The 24232-nt window shown below is 45.8% G+C and overlaps 2 protein-coding genes across 2 annotated transcripts in view; both read left to right on the top strand.

Annotated features, from left to right (window-relative positions):
* Positions 1 to 3092: 3092 nt before the first annotated feature.
* LOC144889053 (uncharacterized) lies at positions 3093 to 4659 on the top strand. Its single transcript, XM_078768862.1, has 2 exons — positions 3093 to 3426; positions 4412 to 4659. The coding sequence occupies exons 1-2, from the start codon at positions 3129 to 3131 to the stop codon at positions 4591 to 4593; spliced, it is 480 nt and encodes a 159-aa protein (XP_078624988.1). The 5' UTR covers positions 3093 to 3128; the 3' UTR covers positions 4594 to 4659.
* Positions 4660 to 11172: 6513 nt separating this feature from the next.
* The window catches only part of LOC144889054 (neuron navigator 2-like), a 64309-nt gene continuing 51249 nt past the window's right edge, over positions 11173 to 24232 (top strand). Inside the window, exons 1-4 of the mRNA XM_078768863.1 lie at positions 11173 to 11296; positions 11539 to 12334; positions 12576 to 13058; positions 22668 to 22816. Of these exons, the coding sequence (XP_078624989.1) occupies positions 11173 to 11296; positions 11539 to 12334; positions 12576 to 13058; positions 22668 to 22816 (1552 nt within the window). The remainder of the gene's footprint in view (positions 11297 to 11538; positions 12335 to 12575; positions 13059 to 22667; positions 22817 to 24232) is intronic.

The following is a 24232-nucleotide window of genomic DNA, read 5'->3' as shown; positions in this document are numbered from 1 at the left end:
CGCACATGGAAACGGTCAAGGTAGCCTTAGAGGATGAGCTTGAGGAGACGTACCGGGGAATAAAAGAGGTGAAGCAGAAACTAGAAGAAGTGGAAGAAGGGATGAGCGAAATTAAGAAGCGACGGAGAGGGGATAAGAAAGAGATAAAAGAGGAGATAAAAGAATTGGTCCAAAGTCTGTGTTTGGATCGTGATGATGTGCTCATTAACCGGATGAGGGATTCGCAGGTGATGGAGGAGAAGCGAAGAGGAAGAGGACCCGGTGTAAGTGGTGACCAATATGGTCGTGCGTATGATGCGCCAGGGGATTTAAGGAGCTTGGGGGTCGAGATGGACCCGGGTGTTCGTGAGAGGCCGTTGGTGAAGTGTGCGACAGGTCTGGTGTGCGAAAAAGGAGGTGTGCGAGAAAGTCCGACTCTGGGGTGTGTGAGGAAAAAGTGCGTGCCAAGGAGTGAGGGTGCTGGCGAGAGTGAGTCGGTCGTAGCGCGTGTGCGAGGGGGCACATGGAAGCGCGGAGTGGTGAGTGTTACAGAGGGTGTGACGCGAGGAAGGTGTGTGACGGACAGGTGCATGGGGAAAGAGTGCGCTGTCAAGAGTAAGGGTGAGTGCGCTGTCAAGAATGGAGGTGAGAGTATTGAGAGTGACAAGGAGAGTGAGTTGGTTGTGACAGGTGAGCGAGGATGTACACCTGGGATGGAAGGATGCACACCTGGAATGGTAGAGCGTGAGTGGGAATGCACGCTGGAGTTGGTGGTGAGGCACGTGGTTGGGTGTGCGAATGAGGGCACACCTGTGATTGTCACAGAGGAGGTGACCGAGGAGGGGGCGCGAAGCGGTGTATTGGTGAGGTGTGCGAGCAACGAATGTGTGCCAAAGTGTTCGGTGGTCAGATGTGTGACCAAGGCTGTGAGTGGAATGAGGGTACCTGGGTGTGTAAGGAAAGGTACGAGGAGAATGGGAACGGCTGGATGTGTGAGCAAGGAACGGGCTGCGGGGTGTAAGCGTCCAGGTGAAGCATCGACGTTAGACGGGGTAGAGTGTAGAGCGACTTATAGCCGAATCGGGCCCTCGGTGCGTGCCGGGCCTCGCTTTGAACGGCCGCGTCCAGGCTCCACTAGGTGGAGCGGGCAGCTGGATAGGAAGGGTCGTCATGGCGACCACGTTTTGTGGAGACGTGCCGGCAGGTCGAGATCGGGACATTGGATGGCTCCACGCCGAGGGGGTGCGTGGGATCTCGGCCCGGGTAAGCCCCCGTCCCTGCCCCGAATGCCGGACGCATCCAGCCGCAGGCACAAAACAACCAGCATCCATTGCTTGGCTTTACGAAGCCGGGCTTTGGACAGGAATTGGCGCACCGAGAGGCAGTAGTGAGTAGACGGGTGATGAGGATCGTGTTTTGGACCCAAAATTAGAGAAAAACAAAATTTGATGATTGGCAAAGGATTGGCGGTAGTGATTGGCAGATGATGGGCAATGATTGGCCAAATTTTTGATTTGTTGAAATTTGATGTGCAAAATTGGTAGTGAGAGACCCCCGATGTGGTGGGATGGCAAATCCACCATCCTTCCCATGGGGGGGCAAAGGAGCAATAGCTTATGGGGTGTATGGCAGTGAAAACTAGCCCGGGTGGGTTAGGATATGGTGTGTAGGGATCTAGCGAGGATTGACATTAGGTGACGTTAAGTTTAGTTAGTGACTGATACCTGTAGTAGGGACGCAGGTAGATTAGTGTGGATGATAATGACGAGGGAGCGCAATAGTTTAAAGGGACGACTGGGAAGCGCAAGTTTCAGAAGGGAGTAGTTAGCTGAGATGATGCCGTGTGTGTGAGAATTGAACAGGTGTGATTGCACAGGTGTGCAACTGGACAGGTGTGAGGAGCAGTGTATGAGTAGTGAGTGTTGTGGATCAGCGCGAATGCGCTTGGGGAGAGAAGGGTGCAGGTGGCACCAGGTGTGAGAGCACAGGTGTGCAGGTACAGGTGTGTGGAGAGAGTTGGAGTAAGTGGTACGGAGTGGTGTGCATGGTGCGAAGGTGTGGATGGGGGAAGAGTGGACCCCTTTCACGAGTACCCAGGGCGGGTAGTGTAAGTGTTAGGTAGAGGGTACAGGTAAATTGTGGTTGGATATTGGCATTTGTGGTGCGGTTGCAGAATGGTACTTGGATGGGTGCATTAGTGTTGTGGAAATGGCTGGGCGTGTAGCCTGTTAGTGTGTGTAGTTGGTTGGGCACTCCACCACTGTGAGGATGTCGGCCAGGTGAGGCCGCAGGTGGGCTCTGGGAGCCGGTAGAGTTGTGGATGGGGCCCGAGGATCCGGAGGATGGACCCGGGTAGCCCAGTGCCAGAGAGGGCACCGAGTGGGGAGAGTGCCAGAGGGCCTTCCCCAGGTAGTTAGGTTAGGGTAAGGAGCAGGTAAGCTCGGAGGCAACCGCAGTGGTGGAGGTGTGCAGGTGGGTAGACCCGCTGGGAGAGGTACACGCCACAGCCCAGAAATTGTGCGAGGGCACCGGGAGATGAATCGGGGGAGTGAGACCCCAAATTGAAGAGCACCACAGTTTGGCCAATGGGAATTGGTTTTTAGAACCCATAGTGTAAGAGGGCCAATGGTTTGGCCGGAGAAAGACCCCGGGTAGTGTAAAGTTGTTAAAGTCATTTAGGAGATAGTTAGGATTGATGAACCTGTCGCACCATACGCAGCCACTTACCTGAGGTGATGATGATGACTCCACACCTGTGTTTTCTTGGTTTGTAGCAGGAAATGAGATTGCTGTGTGGATTGGTGAGACGCATCACGACGTGGATGAGACATTGGGGTGATTCCATCTCTCCCTCCCTAGGAGGGACTGATGATGAATTGGTAATGGCAAATTTTGATGTTGAGTTGAAAATGGCAAATTTTGATGAGAGTTGAAAATGGCAAATTTGATTGGTTAGGAGGGAGAGAAGACGAATTTGGTTTATGGGAGGAACGGGGAAGACAGTAGGGATGTTTGTTGATTTGTAAAATAGATGTTTATGGGTAGTGTTGAGTTTTGTGGATACAGTAAGGGGTAAGGGAGGGGCCATGTAGGTTACCTGGTGGGGGGGGGGGCGTACGATAGGAACGTACCTGTCTCACCTGGTTCCCATGTGCCCCCAGTGTGCATCATCTTATATTGCGTGCACTTTTGCGCCCTTACCACCTTACTCACTTGTCTTCTTCTTTTGTCTCCCACCTCCGAGGATCTGGCTTTGGGGTAGAGAGAGAGGAGAGAGCGGTGCTGGCTACGCAGTTGTGGGCCTGCACTTTCGCTGCTTGCTGCTTGGATCGATACACCATACGGACCGCAATGTTTGTGGCCACCCACAATGGACCGCAGTTCTTTTGCGGCCAAGCACCACCCGTGGAAGGACCTATGGGTCAACGTGGCACCTATGCCAAACAGGTGAACCACTTATAGTTGACACCACTGAAGGCCAAAATACAGAAATGGACGCGGTTGGCGCCTTTCTTTATTTTTGAAAAGAAGTAAGAAGGCCAAGTGCACCACACGAAGGCAAGACCAGCGGCAGAACATCGGCCGGCTGCGACACCACACAATGATTTATAAACACTTTATTGGTGCACCGGATGGTGCTCACTGTGTGATGGGGTGGTGCTTGATGCTTGGAAGGGGTGCTCTGCACGTTATTAAAGGCCGTCGGCCACAGAGCACTCGTGGGTTGGTGTATCGATGCTGGCAAGCGTGCTCTCTCTATGCATAACATCTGCATGTGTTCCTCCAAAAACAGGTCCTGGATCGTAGTGTAAATATCAGCGTAGTCTTGTAGATAATGCTCCCTACCGGCTGTATGTTTAGTTTGAGAATTCTTTCCGGATTCGGTTATCCTGTGGGTGTGTTTCTGAGAGGAGAAGGGTGCAACGTCGCAGGGGGACATATTTACTCATTTGTGAATATCTGTAAAACTGTCGCACTCAGGGTAGAGTTAATAGTAGAGGGAACTACATTGCGTGCCACACTAAAGTAGGTAAAAATTTATCGGGTCGGGACGCCCCGAGGGTAGAGAAGGGTGCAATGTTGCGAATATGGAATTTGGCCTCCATATCCGCTTGTAAATATTCCCCTATTTTCCCCAATACTCCCCAACTATCCCCAATCCCCCATTCCCTAGTCCCATTGTCTGTAAACAACAATCAGTAGAGCCGACCTTCCCCTTATTCCCCCATTAAATGTCGTGCCCAGGTCCACCGCACCACACGTAGACAACTTTCGGACATCTTGCTAGTTATTCTTAGTCTATGTCAGTTAAGGCCTCGTTTCCATTAATTATGACTCTTCGTTGCACCAGAATGTGATTATATGGCACCAGTAGTGAGTTTAGGACCTTTCCCATACCTCCTCCCATCTTCTTCCCCGTCTACAACAACAGAGGGGCACGGCGCTGCGCGGGGGGGAGTGTGCGTCCTCCCACCGGCTCGGTTAGCCGCCATCGACAATGCGCTCCAGACAACGCGCTCCAGACCATGCGCTCCACGGGGTTACCACAAAGGGGCTCCTTGTCAGCTCCTCGTCAAGGGCGGAGCCGGTAACCCCCCCGCACGCACCCAATGAGAAGCAACGTGCCGATTCCACGAGGCGGAGCTAACGAGCCGAGGGCGTGTCACTCCCCGCCGGATATACGCGGCCCCGCGCCGGATGTGACGAGAGATGCGCCCCCAGCAGATTTTTTTTTTTTTTTTTTTTTGTATACAAGATCGAGGCTCGTGAAAGAGCGAACATTAATCACACAGAAAGACAAACCGACACATAAAACATATAACATCGGGAGCGGTAGACAAGATGGGGAGAGAGGGGGAAGGACACAAACACAACATTTGAGAGCAGGGACCGAGAGACATGGAGACATCGAGAGATCTGAGAGAGGGCGAGGGCTTTGGGGGGGGGTGGGGCATGGGAAGGGGGCGGTGGGAGAGGTATAAAACATATGGACACTGCCAGGACTTCCAGGAAAGAAGTTGGAATTTCAAACAAGGTGGATCTGGGGTGAATTAGCGGGGGTAGAAAAGATCAAGGTTTTGGATGGGGGAAGATAAGAGATGGTGGTGAACAGCTGTTTTAAAGACCTGGAGGGAGGAGTGGGATTGAAGGGAGTGAGGGAGTTTGTTCCAGAGGCGGGAGAAAAGAGGAATGAAAGAGTGAAGGTGAGCAGAGAGCCGAGATTTCGGCAGTTTAACCATCAGAGGGTTGCTGGCAGATCTTGTGCGACCTGTAGGAATATTTGGGGGACAGAGCACAGAGAGAGCTGGGGGTGCAAGGCCGGAGAGGAGTCGGTAGAAGACAGAAAGACCACCTACCTGCCTGCGGTGAGTGAGTGAAAGGCCCTCAGAGATAGCTTCATCGCGGGAGATTCCAATAATTCTGAAAGCTTTGGTTTCAACAGCGTGAAGCCAAGCTAGGTGTGAGGCAGGAGCACCGGCCCATAGGGGAGAACAGTATTCCATTGAGCTGCGGATGAAAGCCTTGTATGTGGTGAGGAGCTCAGGTGTGCCGAGGAAGGACTTCGCACGACGGAGGATGCCCAGTCGGCGACTGGCTTTGGAGGCCAGCTTGGAAATGTGGTTTTCCCAAGAAAGATCATGGCAGATAGTGAGACCCAAAAGCTTGAGCGACAGAACTTCTTGGAGAGGATTGTTGAGAAAGTAGATGGGAGGGTTGTCCAGTCAATCTTTTTGGAGAGACATAGTAAGAGTGTGAGATTTGTCAGGATTGAAAGACATGTTCCACTTGTTTGACCAGTCTGTGATTTTGTCCAGGTCTTCAGAGAGTGAGGAGGCAGCAGACTGCCGATCTGAGGGAAGAGGAATGGAGCGGCAGAGAGTGGAGTCATCAGCAAAGAGATAGAGAGGATTTTCGAGAGAGTCAGAGAGATCATTGATGAAGACCAGAAAAAGCACGGGGCCCAGAACACTGCCTTGGGGAACTCCAGCCTGAACAGGAAGAGGAGATGAGAGAAACCCATTCAGGGCCACACGTTGATGACGACTAGAGAGGAAGTCCGCCAGCCATGCGTGGAGATTTCCATGGATACCAAAGGAGGAGAGTTTGGTGAGCAGAGCGGGGTGCCAGACCGTGTCGAAGGCACGTGATATGTCGAGGGAGACAGCTCTAATTTCCTGTTTGGCATTGAGGACCTCCATCCATTGTTGAGACAGCAGAAGCAGCATGTCCAGAGTAGAGTGACCTGGTCTGAAACCAAATTGATGATCAGAGATCAAGCCATTGGAGAAGAGGAAAGATTTCATATCCGAAGCAATGATGGATTCCATGACTTTGCTGATAATTGGGAGAAGGCTGATTGGTCTGTAGTTGCTAGGATCTGTTTTTGCACCTTTTTTGTGCAAAGCGGTGATGTTGGCTGATTTCCAAGCAGATGGCAGTTGACCTTGAGCAAAAGAGAGGGTGAAGAGAACAGAGAGAGGGTGAGATAGAGCAGCAGAGCAGGATTTTAGGACCCGTGGGCTGATGCCGTCGGGTCCAGTTGCAGAATCAGAGTCGAGGGTTGACAGAAACTTTTCCACCTTGTCAGGAGGAAAGGACACGGAGTCCAGGAGCAGCAGGGCACGACTGGGTATGGTGGGTACAGAGAGGGATGGGTTTGGGACACAAGATTTAGAGGCAAACACAGAGTTGAGGCATTCAGCTTTTTCACGTGCGGAGTCAGCTGTGTAGCCGTTTGAGGTAAGGGAGGGGATGGAGGGGGAACAAACACCAGAAACGGATTTGACCAGACGCCACCAGGATTTGGAAGAGGGAGACAGATAAGAGAGTTCGGTCTTGAGAACGGAGAGATATTGTTTCCTGGCTCTCCTGAGGGTGGACACACACTTGTTTCGGGCTTTGTGAAAGGAAATGAGATTTCCTTCCGTTGGATTTGCTTTCCAGGAGACGAAGGCAAGTTGTTTCTGGGCAACAGCCTCACCACAAGATTCCGTGTACCATGGACGGGAGGAAGGGTATGACAACTGAAGACGAGATGGGATAAATCTGTGCATGAGAGAGAGCAATTTACTTTGGAAGAATTCCCAGGATGAGTTGATGTCAGAGGTGGTAGAGATGGGAGACCAGTCCAGATGATTGATGGCTGCTTGAAGACCGTGCCAGTTGGCCTGAGTGAAATGCCAGACTCGTCGACGCTGAGCAGGCTCCCTGAGGATGGTCAGAGAGATGTCCACTTTAACAAGGACATGATCAGATGATCCGATCGGAGCAGAAGAAGAGCAGCAGACATTTTCAGGGAAGTTAGTCATAACCAAGTCCAGAAGAGAAGATGTTCCGTTGACTGAGATCCGGGTCGGGAAATTGACAGATTGTGTCAGTCCCAGTGAGTCGCAGAAGTCCTTTGCTGAGGAGCCATGGCTGGTGAGAGAGGTACCCACACCCAGCCAACTGGCATGATGACAGTTGAAATCACCACATATGAGGAAGAGAGAGTTGGGATGAGTCGATAGAAGTTGGTCCATATCATCAGACGGCGAGATGTAGATGGAGTCATCACTGTTTGGTGGACGGTACAACACACATATGAACAAGAGGTGGGAGCGAAGGGGAAGCCGTAGCCAGAGGTATTCCTGGGGGTGAGGTGGAGAGAGTGCAGTGCAGGGCGAGTGAGGAAGAGAGTTTTTGATAAAGATAGCAACCCCGCCTCCAGGACGAGGCTCAGGTCTATCATACCGGAGGAGGGAGTAGCCCGGGAGAGATACTATGGAATCAGAGACATCATAAAGGAGGAAAGTTTCTGTTAAGCAGATCACGTCTGGTTTGACAGAAGCAACCTGTATGGAGAGATCAGTTAAGTTTGAACGAAGGCCCCGGATGTTTGAGGTCCATACCGTTAATGAAGAGGAAGGGGGAGCATCAGATACAGAACAGGGGGGAGGAGGGGTAGGGTAAGATGTGGAAGAGGTGGAAGAGGTAGGGAGAGCTGTTGAAGGTGTGTCAGAAATTTCAGAATAGCTCGGAGAAAGGGAAGGATGGGGCGGACAAAAGGTTTGATGGTGATTGGGTGAGCCACAATGAGGTGTTATTTGAGGAGGGGGAAGAGCGAGGCAGAAGGTTGGGGGAGATGGAGGTGAGAGTTTGAAAGGGGAAGAAGCGGGGAGGACGCTTTGAGGAGGGGGAGTGAGAGGGGGGAAATTGAGAAGCAATGAGGGTGGGGAGATTTGAAGGGGAGGGTGAGGGGGGAGTTTGGGAGTGAAGGGACAAGGGGAGGGATTTGAAAGGGATGGGATATGGGGGAGATTTGGAGGGGAGGGGTGAGGCAGGAGTCTAGGAGGGGAGGGGCGAGGGGGCGTCTTGGCGGGGAGGGGTGAGGGGGTAGTTTAGGAGGGAGGGGGCAAGGGGGGAGATTTGAAAGGGATGGGTGATGGGGAAGATTTGGAGGGGAGGGGTGATGGGGAAGATTTGGAGGGGAGGGGTTATGGGGAAGATTTGGAGGGGAGGGGTGAGATTGGATTTTTGAAAGTGTACGATTTATGGGAAACGAACATTTATTGCAAAATGAGTTTCTTGTGACCTTCGAGTTAAAAATACGTTTAAGGACGCTGGATGGAGGATGGAGTGCAGGAGAGTTTAGGGAATGTAGAAAAAAGGCACTATAGGAGATGGATATTTTTTTTGGGATGAATTGATTTGGTGAGCAAGTCGAAAGCAGCCTTTTAAAGAAGAAGAAGAAAAAGGTGTTATAAAATATGACGGAATACATAACTTGAGGGGAAAGTGTAAACATTGAAGGTTAATGAGTGAAAACTATCTGGGGAAATGGGGGAGAAACACGTGGTCGAAGGACGAACGAACGAATAAGAATGAATAAACGAATGAGAACAGAGAAGGAAATGTTGTTGTTGTTTTTTTTTGTTGAGATTTACACAAGGAAGTAGGCTATGGGTGAAAAGACTGGGAATACAGAGAACGAAAGTTATTGGATCACAAAACGACGGACCGCTGAGAGAAAAACAAAGCCTCAAGGTTGTACAGTGCACACTGTACAAGGCCTCAAGACACGACACGAATTAACACGATTTTCAATACAGGTATGAAAGATTTGCACCGAAAAATCTTCGTCGGGACACAATATACGTACAACACCATAAATAAATACAGTTTTAACGAAAATACAAATGGGAACAATCACTTAACTTCGATTTCAAATCGTTCGCGACGCGGCAAAGGCCTTGCTCGCGACACGGCAAACAGACGATCAATTTATGAAAGATAAACACCGAGAAACAACCAAAGTTCAATTAAACTCGTAAGTCAAGGTTCCACTGTATATATGTATGTATGTATGTATGTATGTGTATGTATGTATATATATATAGAAATATAAAAATAAATAAATAAATAAATAAATAAATAAATAAATATAAATAAATAAATATAAATAAATAAATAAATAAATAAATATAAATAAATAAATAAATATAAATAAATAAATGTAAAAATAATATCCCAGCGGGTGTCCTAAGGTGGGTGGGAGATTTCATAAATTCCTCAATACAATTATGATTTTGCGTTTCCACCTGTACGAAACTGCTCCCGATCTGGAGTAAACACAATCACAGGTTCAGCATTTGCAGTTTCACCATTTATTGCATGTGGAAGCATTTGCTGGTTTGATAATATCTCAATGCAATTGTAAAGTTGAATTTCCACCTGAATGACGCCATTTTTATCCATCTTAAGGAGGGAGTGTGGGAGGATTCATAATTTTCTCAATACAATTGTGATTTTGAGTTTCCATCCACAAGAGGTGTGACGTATCCGCCCTTGCTCGCCGGCAGATTCATCTGTATTGGTTATCACATTAGAACGACATTTATCTTCGTTTTACTCATGAGTGTTTGTAACATTGTATTTTGTTATATTAATGATATAGTATTAATTTGTGATTGGAATGATGCTGATTGGAATGAAAATATGGAGACATTGAGGAGGAGAATGAGGAAATGATGTGAGGGTTTCCACGCGTGACATTCGTGGATTCGGCATTTGCAGTTTCGCCATTGACTGTGTATAGAAATAATGAACCGGCTGTTATTGATTCATGGTTTACCATTCGGCATTGTTTACCCAAGTCATTCACGATCAGGCTGTCCATGCCTGACGTTCAACTGAAGGTGTCACAGGCTATTGGCATTTAACCCCTTAGATCAAGTTGTAGAATCCATATGACCACACAATGGAGAGTGGACAGCAGTGTGCCAACGGAGGTAGGTGCACAGCGTCAACCCCTTAGCATATTATAATATATTGATAGCTTGGCATCACATCAATGTCGTCCCCTTTTTTACTATCTTCCTAATCCAAGACCAAAGCATGTCTATTACCAAATGAACTGAGCTGTCCTTTGTGCATCAAGTCCATTTTTTGATGGAAAACGCTCAATCGGAGGGTAGGAGTCATTGAAAATGGACCAAGTTGTACCAAGTGGTATTGTCATTGAAAATATCGTTGTTTCCCTCCCTCCCCACCCCCCATGAACAGAATTAATTATCAAACATTTTCCTAGTGGATTAAAAAGAAGGCAAAGCAATGCTTTATCAATATATTAAACATGAAATCAATTCTAAGCTTTTTATATTGTTAAAACTTTGATGCATTAATATTGATGTATGTGGAATAAGTCCTTACTAAATTATGCATTTGGAATGAGTTCTATACTTGTATGATTGAATCTGAATGTTAACTATCCGTGTCTATGTTGGTGCTGTAAGGGTTATAAGGTTCAACAATGAAATTGGCATAATATTGGGAGTTGAGAGATTTTGTATGATGGACTTAATATATTTTGAATCAGATTATATATTTGGTAAACTTACAATGGAAAAGGTGCCTTCGGGATTTTTACATCCATGCATCTCCCTATCAATGAAGCACTGGGATTACAGTCGGGTCGGAATCAAAACGAAAATTGAGAGCTCCAAAGGGAGTAAGATATTCCGGAACTATTGTGTCAGCCATTTTGAGCTTGTAACGTTTCCGGATTGTTGAAACTAGCAAGGTACTTGGCATTGCTGGGGGGTGGGGGACTGAGAAGGAAGGGGCAGGAGAACTGACCGGGGGGAGGGGGGGCAAGAGTGTTGCCGAGGTCGGGGGGGGGGGGGAGAGGGGAAGCTGGATAGCCGGCGGGGCATGGGGTGCTGGAGAACTAACCGGGGGGATGAGGCAAGAGGTGGGATGAGGCAAGAGGCAATGAGGCAAGAGGATGAGGCAAGAGGCACTGAGGTCGGGGGCGGGGTGCTGGTCAGCCAGCGGGGCAGGGGGTGCAGGAGAGCCGGCTGACCCCAAGGGGGGAGGGGAGGTGGGAGAGGGCAGGGAGAGCTTGGGGGAGTGGGAACTGTGAATGGGGGCAGGATATCATCAACCATCCATGCATCCTGATGAGGTTTATTTATCCATTCATTTCCTGTATTTTGTTTTACATGTTGGTCTTTATGTTGATTTATGTGAAATGCATGATAATGAAACTTTTCCAATAATCCTTTCCCTTTGTCAAAGGCAAAACCGATGATGCAAAGGCTTCAGAGCAAGGGCATCACTCACCCAAGCCGAGTCAGGTGCAGCGGTCACCATCCGACGCAGGGCGCAGCAGTGGAGATGAAGGTCGGAAGCCACCATCAGGTATTGCGAGGCCTTCAGGAGGAGGTGGAAGTGTGGCATCGTCATTTGGATTCAAGCGTCCAACGGGTGGCAGCATAATGACTGCCAGTGGTGCCATGGTGATTAGTGGCTCTGCTACTGTAGGGAAACTTGGAAGAGCCGGCATCGCTGGCCGGGCAGGCACCGGTCGTAAGGCAAGTGTCGATGGCTGTGCAGTTGACGAAAGCTTCCTGCCGACAGCTTCACGTGCCACTCTTACTTACCGCAGTTTGCCAAGACCTGCAAAGTCTAGTGGTGGACGCGGCACTGGAAACCGTTCAAGCACAAGCAGTATTGACTCTAACCTGAGCTCCAAGTCTGCAGGATGCGTTCCTGGTTCGAAACTTCCTTCTCGTATAGGTGTTGGACATTCCAGTCCTCCCACCGCTGGTCCTCCTTGCAGCACTGCCTCTCCTACCATCCCCCCCACCACAACACAGAGTCACGAAAAGGAACCAGGCCACTCCTTAGAGAGGGATATGTATCAGGTCAATCAAACTGACCGAGAAAAGGCTGCAGCAGCTGCAGCAGCAACACCCGCAGATTCATGCATTTCAAACATTGCAAAGGTAGGGACAGGGCAGGCTCCTTGTCCAACGAGTCCAACTCAAGTTTTGGCCAAAGGACCAGACATCGCATCTCCAACACTTCGCAGGTATAGCAAATACAATTCGATTTTACCACAAAGTAATTTAAGTATCATTGATTTAAGCTGTAAATGTTGTGACTGAGAAAATGTCCTTGTTTAAATATCTTGACTATTCAATATATTGAACTTAACCTTATGAGCATTCTCTGTATTTGGGTGAGTCAACAATCTATCCACATATCTTTCTTTGTACATGTTCTGTTTACACAAATACATTCTGAGAGTGGTGATAAATGTCTGCAAACAGGCTTTTTGGTGGAAAAGTGAACAAGCAACAGCAACAACTGGTCACAGACTGCAACAAGACCTCAACAAACATCCTCTCTCACACCGGTTTGGTACGACGTGGAAGCTCAGATTCACCGTCCCCTTTGGGCAGCAGCCGTAGCGCAAGCCCTGCTCCAAGTCCAGGCCTACCAGCATTCCCAGGTCCCAACATCTGCGGCCCTAAGATATCCACTCCAAGTAACTCCGCTGGTCATTGTAGCACACCGAACGGTGGCCCTTGGAGCCCGGGAGTCATGGTGGCCTCACCTCCATCCTGCAAATCCCAAGGCAGTATGATTGGGCCAACATCTGGTGAAATGGGCATGCTCTCTGGTGGTGTACTTTGCCCACCGATCCTTTTTGCATCCCCTGCAACTGGTGCCTACGGCCTTGCAAATAAGGTCTCAGAGTCTCAGAGCCCCTTCGTACGAACCAATAGCATCAAGTCGACTATGTCTGAGAGGTGAGATCTGTTAAGGGTTTAACACAAATTAATTATAATTCCATGATTAATAAAGTTCTAACCATTACACTCCTTTTCTTACTTGTATGTAGAAAAGCATATTGTGGTGGTTTGGGCTCAAAAGCAACAACTTGGAAATTTCTTCTAAACCTTATTATGTAACACTGGACAAAGGAAGTGTTCTTTATGTTATATATTTGAATGTGTCTTCAAAAATTTCTTTGTGGAAGGCTTCCTTATCACCAGGTAACATACTATTGGTAGGTTCACTTTAACAATAACTTCTATTCGTTTCACATCTACAGTTCTGTGTGACTTTTCAATCTTTCTTACTCTTCTTTTTTCCCTGTATTCCACCCAGCCCTCCTCTCTCCCCTACTGCTAGCCCCCACTATATCAGCCACACTTTACCTAGGAGGCAAGACAGGTAATGTGAAAGGGTCTTTCTGACATGCGGTGTCTTAAAGAAGCAGTTATTTTGTGTAACAATTAGCAGCTCATGCTTCTCTCTCATTTTTGGCCATATCATTTCCACATGGCTAGCATCTTCCACAGACTATCATTCATAAGACTTTCTTTTTTTTTTTTGCTTTTCTATAACTTCAAATTTGTAAGCTAAGAAAAAGGTCTTTAACGATAGTCTTGTTACTAATTGTCAACTTTGTATATCTAGCTTTTGGTAAATGAATCTACATTAAAGTGAACTGATCAGAGAAGACCTCTTCAAACAAAACCATTTCCAATTGGCTCTTGGCCTTGCTTGTCTGTAACAGGTTTGTTCATGTTTATTGGCTAGATCATTCCTACCACGGTAGTAATTGACTGACTTGAATTAACATGTAATACGGTGATCAAAAAAAAAAGAACATTTACTTTGTCAAGTTTATCTAACAGTGTCCATCCATTAAATGTTGTCATTTATGGTGCGCATTCAAAACATCTGGCTTTGCAATATGCTGCATTTCTAGCCTGACCACATGGCCTTAAACAACACACCATCTATTCACCAGTAGCTGTCTGCTGCATAATTTGCTGTGAAATGCCATTGCAACTTGATGTCATTAAAAGTTGAATGCCCATGTTGTAGAATCTGCACTGCAGTTGCAAGGCATGTCACCATGTGCTGTTGTATGCGTGCTGCAGCTTTTAGTGTTTCACTCCTTTCCTTTATGACACTGAATTTGTCCAAGCTTGTGCCACACAAAACATTCTGAGAAAACAAAGCACAAGTGCATGCGTGTGTGTGAAGGCTTGGGTGTGTCTGTGTGCATGTACATGCAATGGGAGGGCCCAGCGGTGTGTGTGTGTTTGCACACGTGTGTCTGTGTAGGTATGTGTACGTGTACACTGGTGAACTGTGAAGCAAAAGTTACGATACAGTTTCATACATTTATGAATACACTTGAAAATATGGAAATTATGTTAACTACGAGAGTGGAGTTAAACCCTCGTACTATTTCCCTTCGACATAACTGTTCAAACTGGCAACCATCAGCATTAAGACAATGCTGACATCATTCTTGCACAGGATTACAAAATGTTCCTGCAGAACTCTATGTTGTCATTGATGGATACAAATTCCTCTGTAATATATAAATCTCCCGAATGTATTGCAGAGTCTGTGGGTTTTTTTTTGGCATACACAAGATCTTTAACCACAACCCATATGCTAAAATCCATGGGAATTAAGTCGGGGGACTGAGAAGGTCAATCCACACTTCCCCGGTGACTAATCTAACGATTATCTAGATCGTCTCGTCAACTGCATAGTGACTTTTGCTTAACTCTGTAAATACTATATATATTTCATTTTTATTGTATTACTCCTGACTACAAACCTCCTAACTGGTGATCAGCAGGGCAGAGACCATGTGTTTGTGTGGCAGACGACACTTGTCTCCAACAGGTAGTGCAGCAAGTGCTGTGATAGTACCGGGGCTGACTGTATATATTTGTAAATGTGTGTATTTATTTACATACATATATATATATTTATATGTGTAGTTATTTATATATACGAGTATATACCGTGTGACCCCGCTATTCACAGTGGATACGTTCCTGGAAAATCCCACGAATTGTGAAAACGTGAATGGGGGGGCGTTGTTTCAATAGAAAAAGGGTGGATAGGTTCCCAAGTCGCGAAAATCCACGAATAGAGAGGAATAGACCGCGAATGGCGAGGCAAAATCTGCGAATGGTGAGGCAAATCCCAAGAATGTCAACGATAATTAATCCACGAAGGTTGATGAAAGTCCCAGAAATAGCGAGACAAAACCCACGAATGTCGACGAAAATCTGCGAAAGTCGATAAAAAATCCCGTGAATGTATGCCGCGGCATTGTTTCAATGGGGAAAAGGGGGATACATTATAGGTTCCCGGCGGTTCCTGATTCAGAGGAAATTTTTTAAAGTTTAAAATGTTTTCGACCGCAAATGCACATGATTACATTGTGCAAATGCATTTCACAAAAAATGCATACAAATAAAAAAAACGACAACACCAGGTACCATTTGTGATCTCTGATGGTGCTTTACCATAAATTGCAAATTGTAATAGATTTTAATGAAGCGTTTGCATCCTATAATTTACAGGGTTGACTTGTTTACGCAGCTGGCGGAACATCCCGCAAAGCTCTCAATTTTCATGCAGTTAAAATTTGCGGCAGCGAAAGCCATGAAAACGTGAAACACACAGCAGCGGCTGCAAAAGCAGGTCGAGTTCGCGGCTCGTAGATGTTATTTTGCGTACGTATGTCCAGCTACTTTGTGCATGGCTGGTGAAAGATGTGTTTTGTAAATGTGTCAAGCTAACGGCTTGTGAAATTTTTTTGTTTGCGCCCCTGAAAAACCACGAATTCGTGGAACATGGCCGCGAATGGGGAAAAAACCCCGCGATTTTGCGGAACACGGCCGCGAATAGAAGACAAAAACGCGAATTTGTGGGACACTTTTCCGCGAATAAAGAAACATGTCGCATTTTATCAACCGTGAATATGCGGAACCCGTGAATAGCGGGGACTGACTGTTTGTGTGTATGTATATATATATATATATATATATATATATATATATATATATATATATTTTTTTTACTTCCAGTTTATTAAATTGTTAGATGAGTTAATCTTCAATGCACTTTCACACACTTACATACACTCATAGCCCAGGTCTGCCCAGACATCGGCCATTATAAAGCTCGCTGTGTTAGTGTGAGAAATCTCTGAGGATATCCCAGAGACTCAATAGCTCAGTGGGCTGTCACCGCGTAAGTGATGAGGTTCGTGGGTTCGAGTCCTGGGTTGAGTCAGAATTTTTTCACACTCGCCCCACGTAGGAATTTACTTCTCCTGCTTATCATATATATATATATATATATATATATACATATATATATATACTGGTATGTATTCATATATATATTCAGTATACAATATATCATATACTTGCATATTTTAATTTATTATTGTTCATATGGATCCGTCATGTAATTTGTTTCATAATTGGTTAAGTATTGGCTTGGGGCTCGTCACTCACAATAGCCTTATTTATGGGCCCTCTTTCTTTTCCTCATAGCTATCTACTCCTTGACAGGAACACTCTGCCTAAGAAAAGCCTCAGGTATTCCCTGCCCGTATGTGCTGCTGGCCTCGCGGAAGTGCTGTCTTTGATGCAGACACCCCTTTGTGTTCCATTTTGTGAGCGTGTTGACACGCCTTGCTGATGTTTTGGCTTCTGCAAAAGTTCCATGCCACCACAGCTGCCTTGTCCGTGTCATTTCTTTTCTGTTGGCTTTGCACCTGTGAAGCAAACCATCGCTGAACGACTCATTTCCTGTAGCTAGCAAAGTGCATTCTCACGTTTTGACTGCGTTGCTCATGTCGCTCAGTATAGCTCTGTGTTTTATTTGTCCCTTTATCAATGATGTGGTTTATTTCCACTCACAGAAATAAAGCACTTGTTTTCATGCACAATTTTGCATGATTTACCCATACTAGCAACGGTACCCGCCCTACGGGCGGGGCTTCAATTGGGAAGCCTAAATGAAAAGGCAAAATATCAGAAATTGAAGGCTTTTTTAAATTTAAACGATTCATATAAACATCCGTTGAATCATATCACACGCAAATCATCAAAATATAAACAGTACATGGCGCCCATTTTGAAACAAGATTGAATTCTGCAAAACGGAAGCGGCCGCCACACGTCTTTCTCAGTCGCACGTTTATGTGTGAAGAGTGCGCGTCAAATCTGTAACACGGAAGCGGCTGCCACACCTGTTTCTCAGTCCCTTTGCACATGCTGCCGTGTTACTTCGGGGCCGCACGTTTATATAGGAAGAGTTCGTCAGGAGTCGATCTACTCTCTACTGGTACGTAGAATTTCAACAAAAGCCACATCACTGTTCATATCGGTAAATATTATTCCATCGTGTTTGGAAAAACTGGAAAATTGGAAAACTTGGAAAAATTGGAAAAACAATACAGCCTCTCCAAATACAGACTTGGCATTTAATATGGAATATATTTTTTTTCTTGACTTGGGTTTAATTTCTGAACTCGGTATATCAATCTGGTGAGTTTCTTTTACGCTTCGGTGATTTATTTGTTAAAAGAACCATGTCACTGATTGTCTGTCGCAGCAAGAAGTCAATAACAGGATTATATCACAGGTGGCGTGACAAAATGTACGGACAGGTACATTCGACGATTGGCTTCACAATCGGGTATATACGGATTGTTGCGTTCTGTATTAGTGGAAAACAACTGCTGCACATCTACAAAAGTTATTGCCGCTTCCCCTGCAGATGGTCCGTCAACTCGACAATGCTGTTTGTCATTTAGTGGTGGCTTTACGAAATTCCGGCATGAAACAGCATGCTATTGCTTGGCAGTATGGCATCACTCAAGGTCAGGTGTCAAAGATCCTGAAACGAAATGCTCAGAGGGGTGTCCCTACTCCAATACCGAGGCCAGGACGTCCCCGCAGAACCACAAGGAGGGATGATCGCCAGCTGCACCGGTTAGTCCGCAATGGCCGTACCAAGTCAGCTAATCGGCTTAGGGCTGAGTGGCAGCAACTGACAAATGTGCCTGTATCCAGAAGGCTAGTCGACCAACGACTGGTTCAAGCAGGCTATCGTGCCAGGCGTCCCTTGAGAAAGCCACGTCTGACCAGACAACACCGCCAGCGCCGATTGCAGTGGGCCAGAGAGCACCGTCAATGGCAGCCAGGACACTGGAATCACGTGATCTTCAGTGACGAGTCTAGATTTCTGGTCTATCGTCAAGATGGCCGCGTCCGAGTGCGCAGACAAGTGCATGAAGCCTACAACGAAGATTGTATAGTGCCAAGAGTCCAAGCTGGAGGTGGTGGGGTGACCGTTTGGGCTGCTTTTCATGCAGGGGGCAAAACTGACCTGGTTATTCTGAATGGAAACCTGAACCAGTTCAAGCACAGGGCCATTCTGGAAGAAACATTGCTTCCATTTGTTCGTGCAGCCTTTCGAGGAAACTTTGTCTTCCAAGATTTATCTTCCAAGATTTGTCTTCCAAGGCCTCATCATGCTCGCATGATCCAACACTTTCTTGCTGACCGTGGTGTAGAGCAGGGGTCAGGAACCTTTTTGACTGGGAGAGCCATAAAAGCCAAATATTTCTAAATATTTCATTGAGAGCCATATAGTATTTTTAACGTATAATAAATTAAATATGTCTTACTTTTAATGCGACTTCTGGTGCTGCATGGTTTTGCTGATGGCCTTGTAGTCTGGTTCATACATGGTGAGGTTGAGCTTCATGCAGGCGTTGAGGCTTCCATCAGTTAAACGTGAGCGTAGGTTGGTCTTAATGTTCCTCATATGCGAGAATGACTGCTCACATGCATATGTAGAGCCAAACATGGTCAATACGGCAATACTCACACGCTGCATTGTGTGGTATGTCACAGGAAGCTCGTTCCATGTTTTAAGAATCAGCTGGTCTTCAGGTTGAAGATTTTTCATTTCTGTCCACTTGTGTTCCCTCGCCAGCTCTGCTCGCTGTCGCGCAAGACTTTCCAACTCTCCATTAAGTGACTTGAACTTACTCATCCACATGTCTGATGCCTTCAGGTCAGCAACTTCCAGCTCAAAGTCTCCGATAGAGACCCCGGGGATGCATGTCAGGTCGATTTTGTCCACTGCACACTCATGTGGATGAGTGATGAACTTGAAAAGACCAGTGTGCGCACGAAATTCTCCAAAACGTGCTTTGAATGACTGCAGGAGATTGGACGTAAAGCCAGCTAGCTGCTGGAGATACAGATGTTGAGTGGAGTCACTTGCTAAGCATGCATCTCTAAATTGTTGCAGTCTTTCAAAGTGCAGAAGACGACCTGTTTCAATGTCCCTGAGAAAGACTTCCAGCTTGCTTTCAAATGCAAACACTGCTTGTTGAAGGGATGAGATTGTATTTCCAATACCTTGCATTTTCACATTGAGCTGGTTCAGATGGCCAGTTATGTCCACGAGATAGTGAAACTGCAGGAGCCAGTCAGTGTTGTCTAGCTCAGGATGCTTGACGCCTTTCATTTCAAGAAAAGTCCGGATTTCACTCAGGCAAGCTGCAAAACGGCTGAGCACCTTCCCCCTTGACAACCAACGCACGTTGCTGTGTAAAAGCAGACCGGGATAATGATTCCCAACTTCTTCTAACAGAGCTTTAAACTGGCGATCATTTAAAGCTCGGGCAACAATAAAGTTGACCACTCGAATGACCAGCGACATCACCTCACCAAGCTCCTGGCCACACGTCTGAGCGCAAAGCGCCTCCTGGTGCAGGATGCAATGAAAACTTAGGATGGCTCTCTTTTCATGTTCACGGAGAAGCGCTACAAATCCTTTGTTCTTCCCCAACATACAGGGTGCACCATCAGTACAGACAGAAATAAGTTTATCCATCGGTAGTTTTTTTTCTTTAGCAAACTCCATGAAAGACGTGAATAAATCCTCTCCTCTTGTTGTCCCTTTCATTGGCAAAACAGCCAAGCTTTCCTCACGCAGTGTGTCACCTGCAGCATACCTGGCAATTATACTGCACTGAGATAGATGGCTAACGTCTGTTGACTCATCTAACGCGAGAGAAAAGTATGTCCCGGCGTTTATGTCCTTAATTTGTGTTTCCTCGACTTGATTTGCCATCATGATGCTACGATCGTGCACAGTTCTTGCTGACAGGGGCATGTCTTTTATTCGTTTGATTATCTTGTCTTTATTTGGGAAGTCATCAAACAGTTCATTGGCCACATCAAGCATGAATGTTTTGGCATACTCGCCATCTGTGAATGGCTTTCCATTCCTTACTATTGCCAAAGCACCCGCAAAGCTAGCGGAATTCCCGTCACCTTGCTTGGTCCACACACGTAGTTGCTGCTGACTCGTCTGCACTCTCCGCTGTAGCTCCTCGCATGCCCTTTTCCTGCTGTCCCCCGCTGGATATTTCGATGCAAATGAAGCATGGTGCGTATCGAAGTGCCGCTTTATATTTGACCGTTTCATCGATGCAATTTTATCATTGCATATTAGACATACCGCAGATCCTGCTCTCTCACCAAATGCAAATTCCTCTGTCCACGCAGCCTGGAATGCACGGTAATCATCGTCTTTTTTTCTTTTCGCCATCTTTTCCGTTACAAGGGTTGAAGCGGATAAACTAGTTGGCTATCTGATAAAATTGATTTCTTCACCTTTACAATGACGCGGACATGCTCGCGAGCCATTGGTTCCCGACCCGACCCACGGGTGACCCGTGACCCGTGAAATTTATCTTCAAAACTAATTTCTGTTTACTTTAAAATGACACAGTATTATTAAGAAATATCACAAGTATTTTAAAATCAGTTCCAAACTGATTTTTTTTTTTTTAATATTTTTTTTTTCAACTCAAAATTGTCTGGGAGCCATATGCCGTCACCGGAAGAGCCATATATGGCTCGCGAGCCATAGGTTCCCGACCGCGGGTGTAGAGCATATGGAGTGGCCTGCCATGTCCCCGGATATGAATCCGATAGAGAACTTGTGGGCAGAATTAACGCATCAAATCGACAACTTGGACCAGCAGCCTGCCTCTGTGCGTGAATTGCAGCAGGCTATTGTAACTGCATGGCAAGCGATTCCTGTCCAAACCTTGGCAAATCTCGTGAACAGCATGCCTCAACGTGTACGTGCTCTCCTGAATGCTCGTGGGGGTTACACGAAGTACTGAACTGTAATTTTACTGTCCGTAATCCCAGTCGTAATTTAACTTTTGTTTTTGTTAAAAAAAATTTGGCCTAATGTGCAAAATAAAGAGATACTTCTGGAAAACGCACAGAAGTTTAACACAGTACTGTCCATGAATTGAGTTCGATATCAGTTTACATCACTTTCAAGGATCAATTTATTTGCTTCAAAATGTCAAATGTGGTTTTTGTTTCTTTTAAAGGTCACATTAACAAAATCTCGAATAATTTCAACATAATTCCAATGAACTTTTGGTTCTAAGTCATCTTGAAAAGTAAGTTCATCCCCACAAAAAAAATATTCCATATTAAATGCCAAGTCTGTATATACTCCAGGAGGTCCTAGGATTACCCACCCAAAATATCGTTGCGATCAATTCAGCCGTTTTTGTGATACCTTCGAACGGACAGACAGACGGACATTTGGTGAATTACAGTAAGATGGCGAAAATGGCCATAATATAGCATATTGAACGAGCACAGATGACTGAAACGATGTACTCGTTGGAGTGCTCAAAGCCATGTATTGTCAACAGGCTTGAACTACTTGCCTGTATGGATCCTAACACATGTACTGGTATCTTAAACTGTCATTGATAACTAAATGCAAGATGAAAATGAAGGGTATGAAGAAGCAGAATTTGGGTCGGAGTGTTTATTTACTCTTTCATACCCATTGTCCATCAGAGAAGAAAATAATGGAGTTACACGATATTAATGTATTCATTTGCTGTGCTTGTCATGTACCTGTCCTACTTTGATAAGCACACCTTTTGTAAAGGTTGCAAGATCTTGGAGAGACCATGTGCGCAGTCAAATATTGCTATACCATCAGCATGCACTTCCTGTCACCTCATAATGGATCTGCATCAAAAGTCGTTTCATTCCAGCCATCACTTTGTAATTTGAGATATTGACCTTTGCCTTGCATCTATGATCGTGGAAATGCTCCACAATTTCTTTCCGCGTCCACTCTGGAATGTAGAGCTTGGCATTTCTGGAAAGAGGAAACGTCCAGAAGCAATGTTGAAAGTCCACTGTTTTTCGTATGTGTTGGCCGAGCTTATTTGCACGGCCCATTGGGTGCTGGATAATAATGATCAGATTCAGTTATATTCTACATTCTCTTGCCGTAATTCTATTTCAGACATGGTAGCTAAACATCGTGTTTAAATTTTTTACTCCATTGATTGCATTTGGTCACAGCAAAGTGACTGTTTAAGGCAGCGGATGCCAACAGATGAGCACAACCATATACTGTAATTGTTTTTGGGCTCCATGGGCCTTACCTCTATTGTGGGAAAGATGTGGGTCTGAAGAGTGCTGATCGGTGCTTCTCACGGCTTGCAGGTGTGCACCATCTCAGCAACGTGCACAGGACGAGTGGTTGCGGTCGCACTCTATCGGTGGGCTCCAGGACACTGGAGAGCATTCTCCGCTCAATTCTGCGGCTTCCATCACTTCCCCAACAAACACCCGCTTCCACTTCCCCCCACCTGGTGCGCACGTTTTAGATGAGCTTTGATAAGTTCACATCTTCCCATCATGTTCTTCTCTCATCTTACTTTCTGAAGGTTTTTGGAGTGATATGGTTTTCCAAAAGTTTCCACTACTGTACCTGGTTTGAGGGATCGACTGGTCTTCAAACTTCCAGTTGTAGAAATATTTCCCAGCAAGTATTATATATGATGTCATTTTTCAAAGTTAGTACCAATGTTAAGCCTTTTCTATGGAGTTTTCAGACACTGGGACACATATTGGTCTTCTCAAAAGTGAAGGTCAAAGGTCAGCGTCACCTAAAATCGTCAATTTTCATCCAATTGACCTGAAATTTCAATTCACCATTTAAGTTTTGTCATCAACTTTTCACCAAAGCTTTATTATGAGAACATGGAGAAGGCAAATTAATAACTTGGTCAAAAGATCAAAGGTCAGCGTCACATAAAACCGTCAATTTTCATCCGATTGACCTGAAATTTTAAGAATTTGCCTATTGGGTCAGTGAATCGGTTCACCAATCAAAGGTAGGATTTAATTGTTTGTTTTTTTACATCAAAAGGTCAAGGTTGCATAAAATCATAAATTTTCATCCAGTTGACCTGAAATTTTAAGAATTTTCATATTGGGTCACAGAATTGGTTCACCAATCAAAAGCTCGAAGCTGATTATTTTTTGAGATTAAAAGCGTGTTGGTCAAGGTTGCATAAAATCGTCAATTTCCTCTTTTTTTTTTTTCTTTTTTTTTTTTACTATTTTTGTTATTTTGAGCATACGGAAGAAGAAGAAGAAGAAGAAACCGACGTCTGAATGCAAACATTGACGGGCTCTGTTTTTCTTTTTAACGCTGTGACCAGCAGCTTGTTATATAATCAACGGTAGATCATTCATTCTCATTAACTTGGCCAACCATCTCACATTTAGTCAGCAGATGCAACCCACTGTTTTAGACATGTCTCTTGAAGCTTAATGATTTTATGCTCATGAAATAGATCTCATTAATCTGCATCACCATAAATTTTTATGTTTTTGGGGATGCAGAGGTTGCCTTCCTTGACTCAGCCATCTTGGTTGGGTTTGATTGCCAAACTGACAACAAAGTCACAGATTGGTGCTCTGCATGCAGAGCGTTGCATCAATAAGCGTCTCCTCCCTCGGAAGGATGTTACGTTGGGGACCCATCTGCTAGCATTTGCTATTAGACATTAAAGATGGTTTCTTGCACAAAGAGTAGGTTATCGCTGGCACTCTGGCTAAATTCCGAAGTTACCACTGGCACCCTAATCTGAATTCTAAATAATTATTTCCGGCATCCTAGTCAATTTCCCAATTCCTCTCCTAATCTCCAGGAGCCTTGCATCAGCAGCACACCCGTGCTTCAGTAATGATTCGACCAGCTGCCTGAATCCAGAATTGAA

This window comes from Myxine glutinosa, unplaced genomic scaffold (assembly GCF_964187855.1).
Source record: "Myxine glutinosa unplaced genomic scaffold, kmMyxGlut1.1 SCAFFOLD_623, whole genome shotgun sequence".
NCBI classification, from domain to species: Eukaryota; Metazoa; Chordata; class Myxini; order Myxiniformes; family Myxinidae; genus Myxine; species Myxine glutinosa.
The sequence above is the reverse complement of the archived record's forward strand: the minus strand, read 5'-3'. Positions and strand labels throughout refer to the sequence as shown.

Excerpts from the sequence above, each read along its gene's own strand:
- LOC144889053 (XM_078768862.1), top strand. The coding sequence starts at position 3,129 with ATGTGCCCCCAGTGTGCATCATCTTATATTGCGTGCACTTTTGCGCCC. Across the intron at positions 3,427-4,411 it reads GTGGCACCTATGCCAAACAG|AGGGGCACGGCGCTGCGCGG; the intron begins GTGAACCACTTA and ends CTACAACAACAG.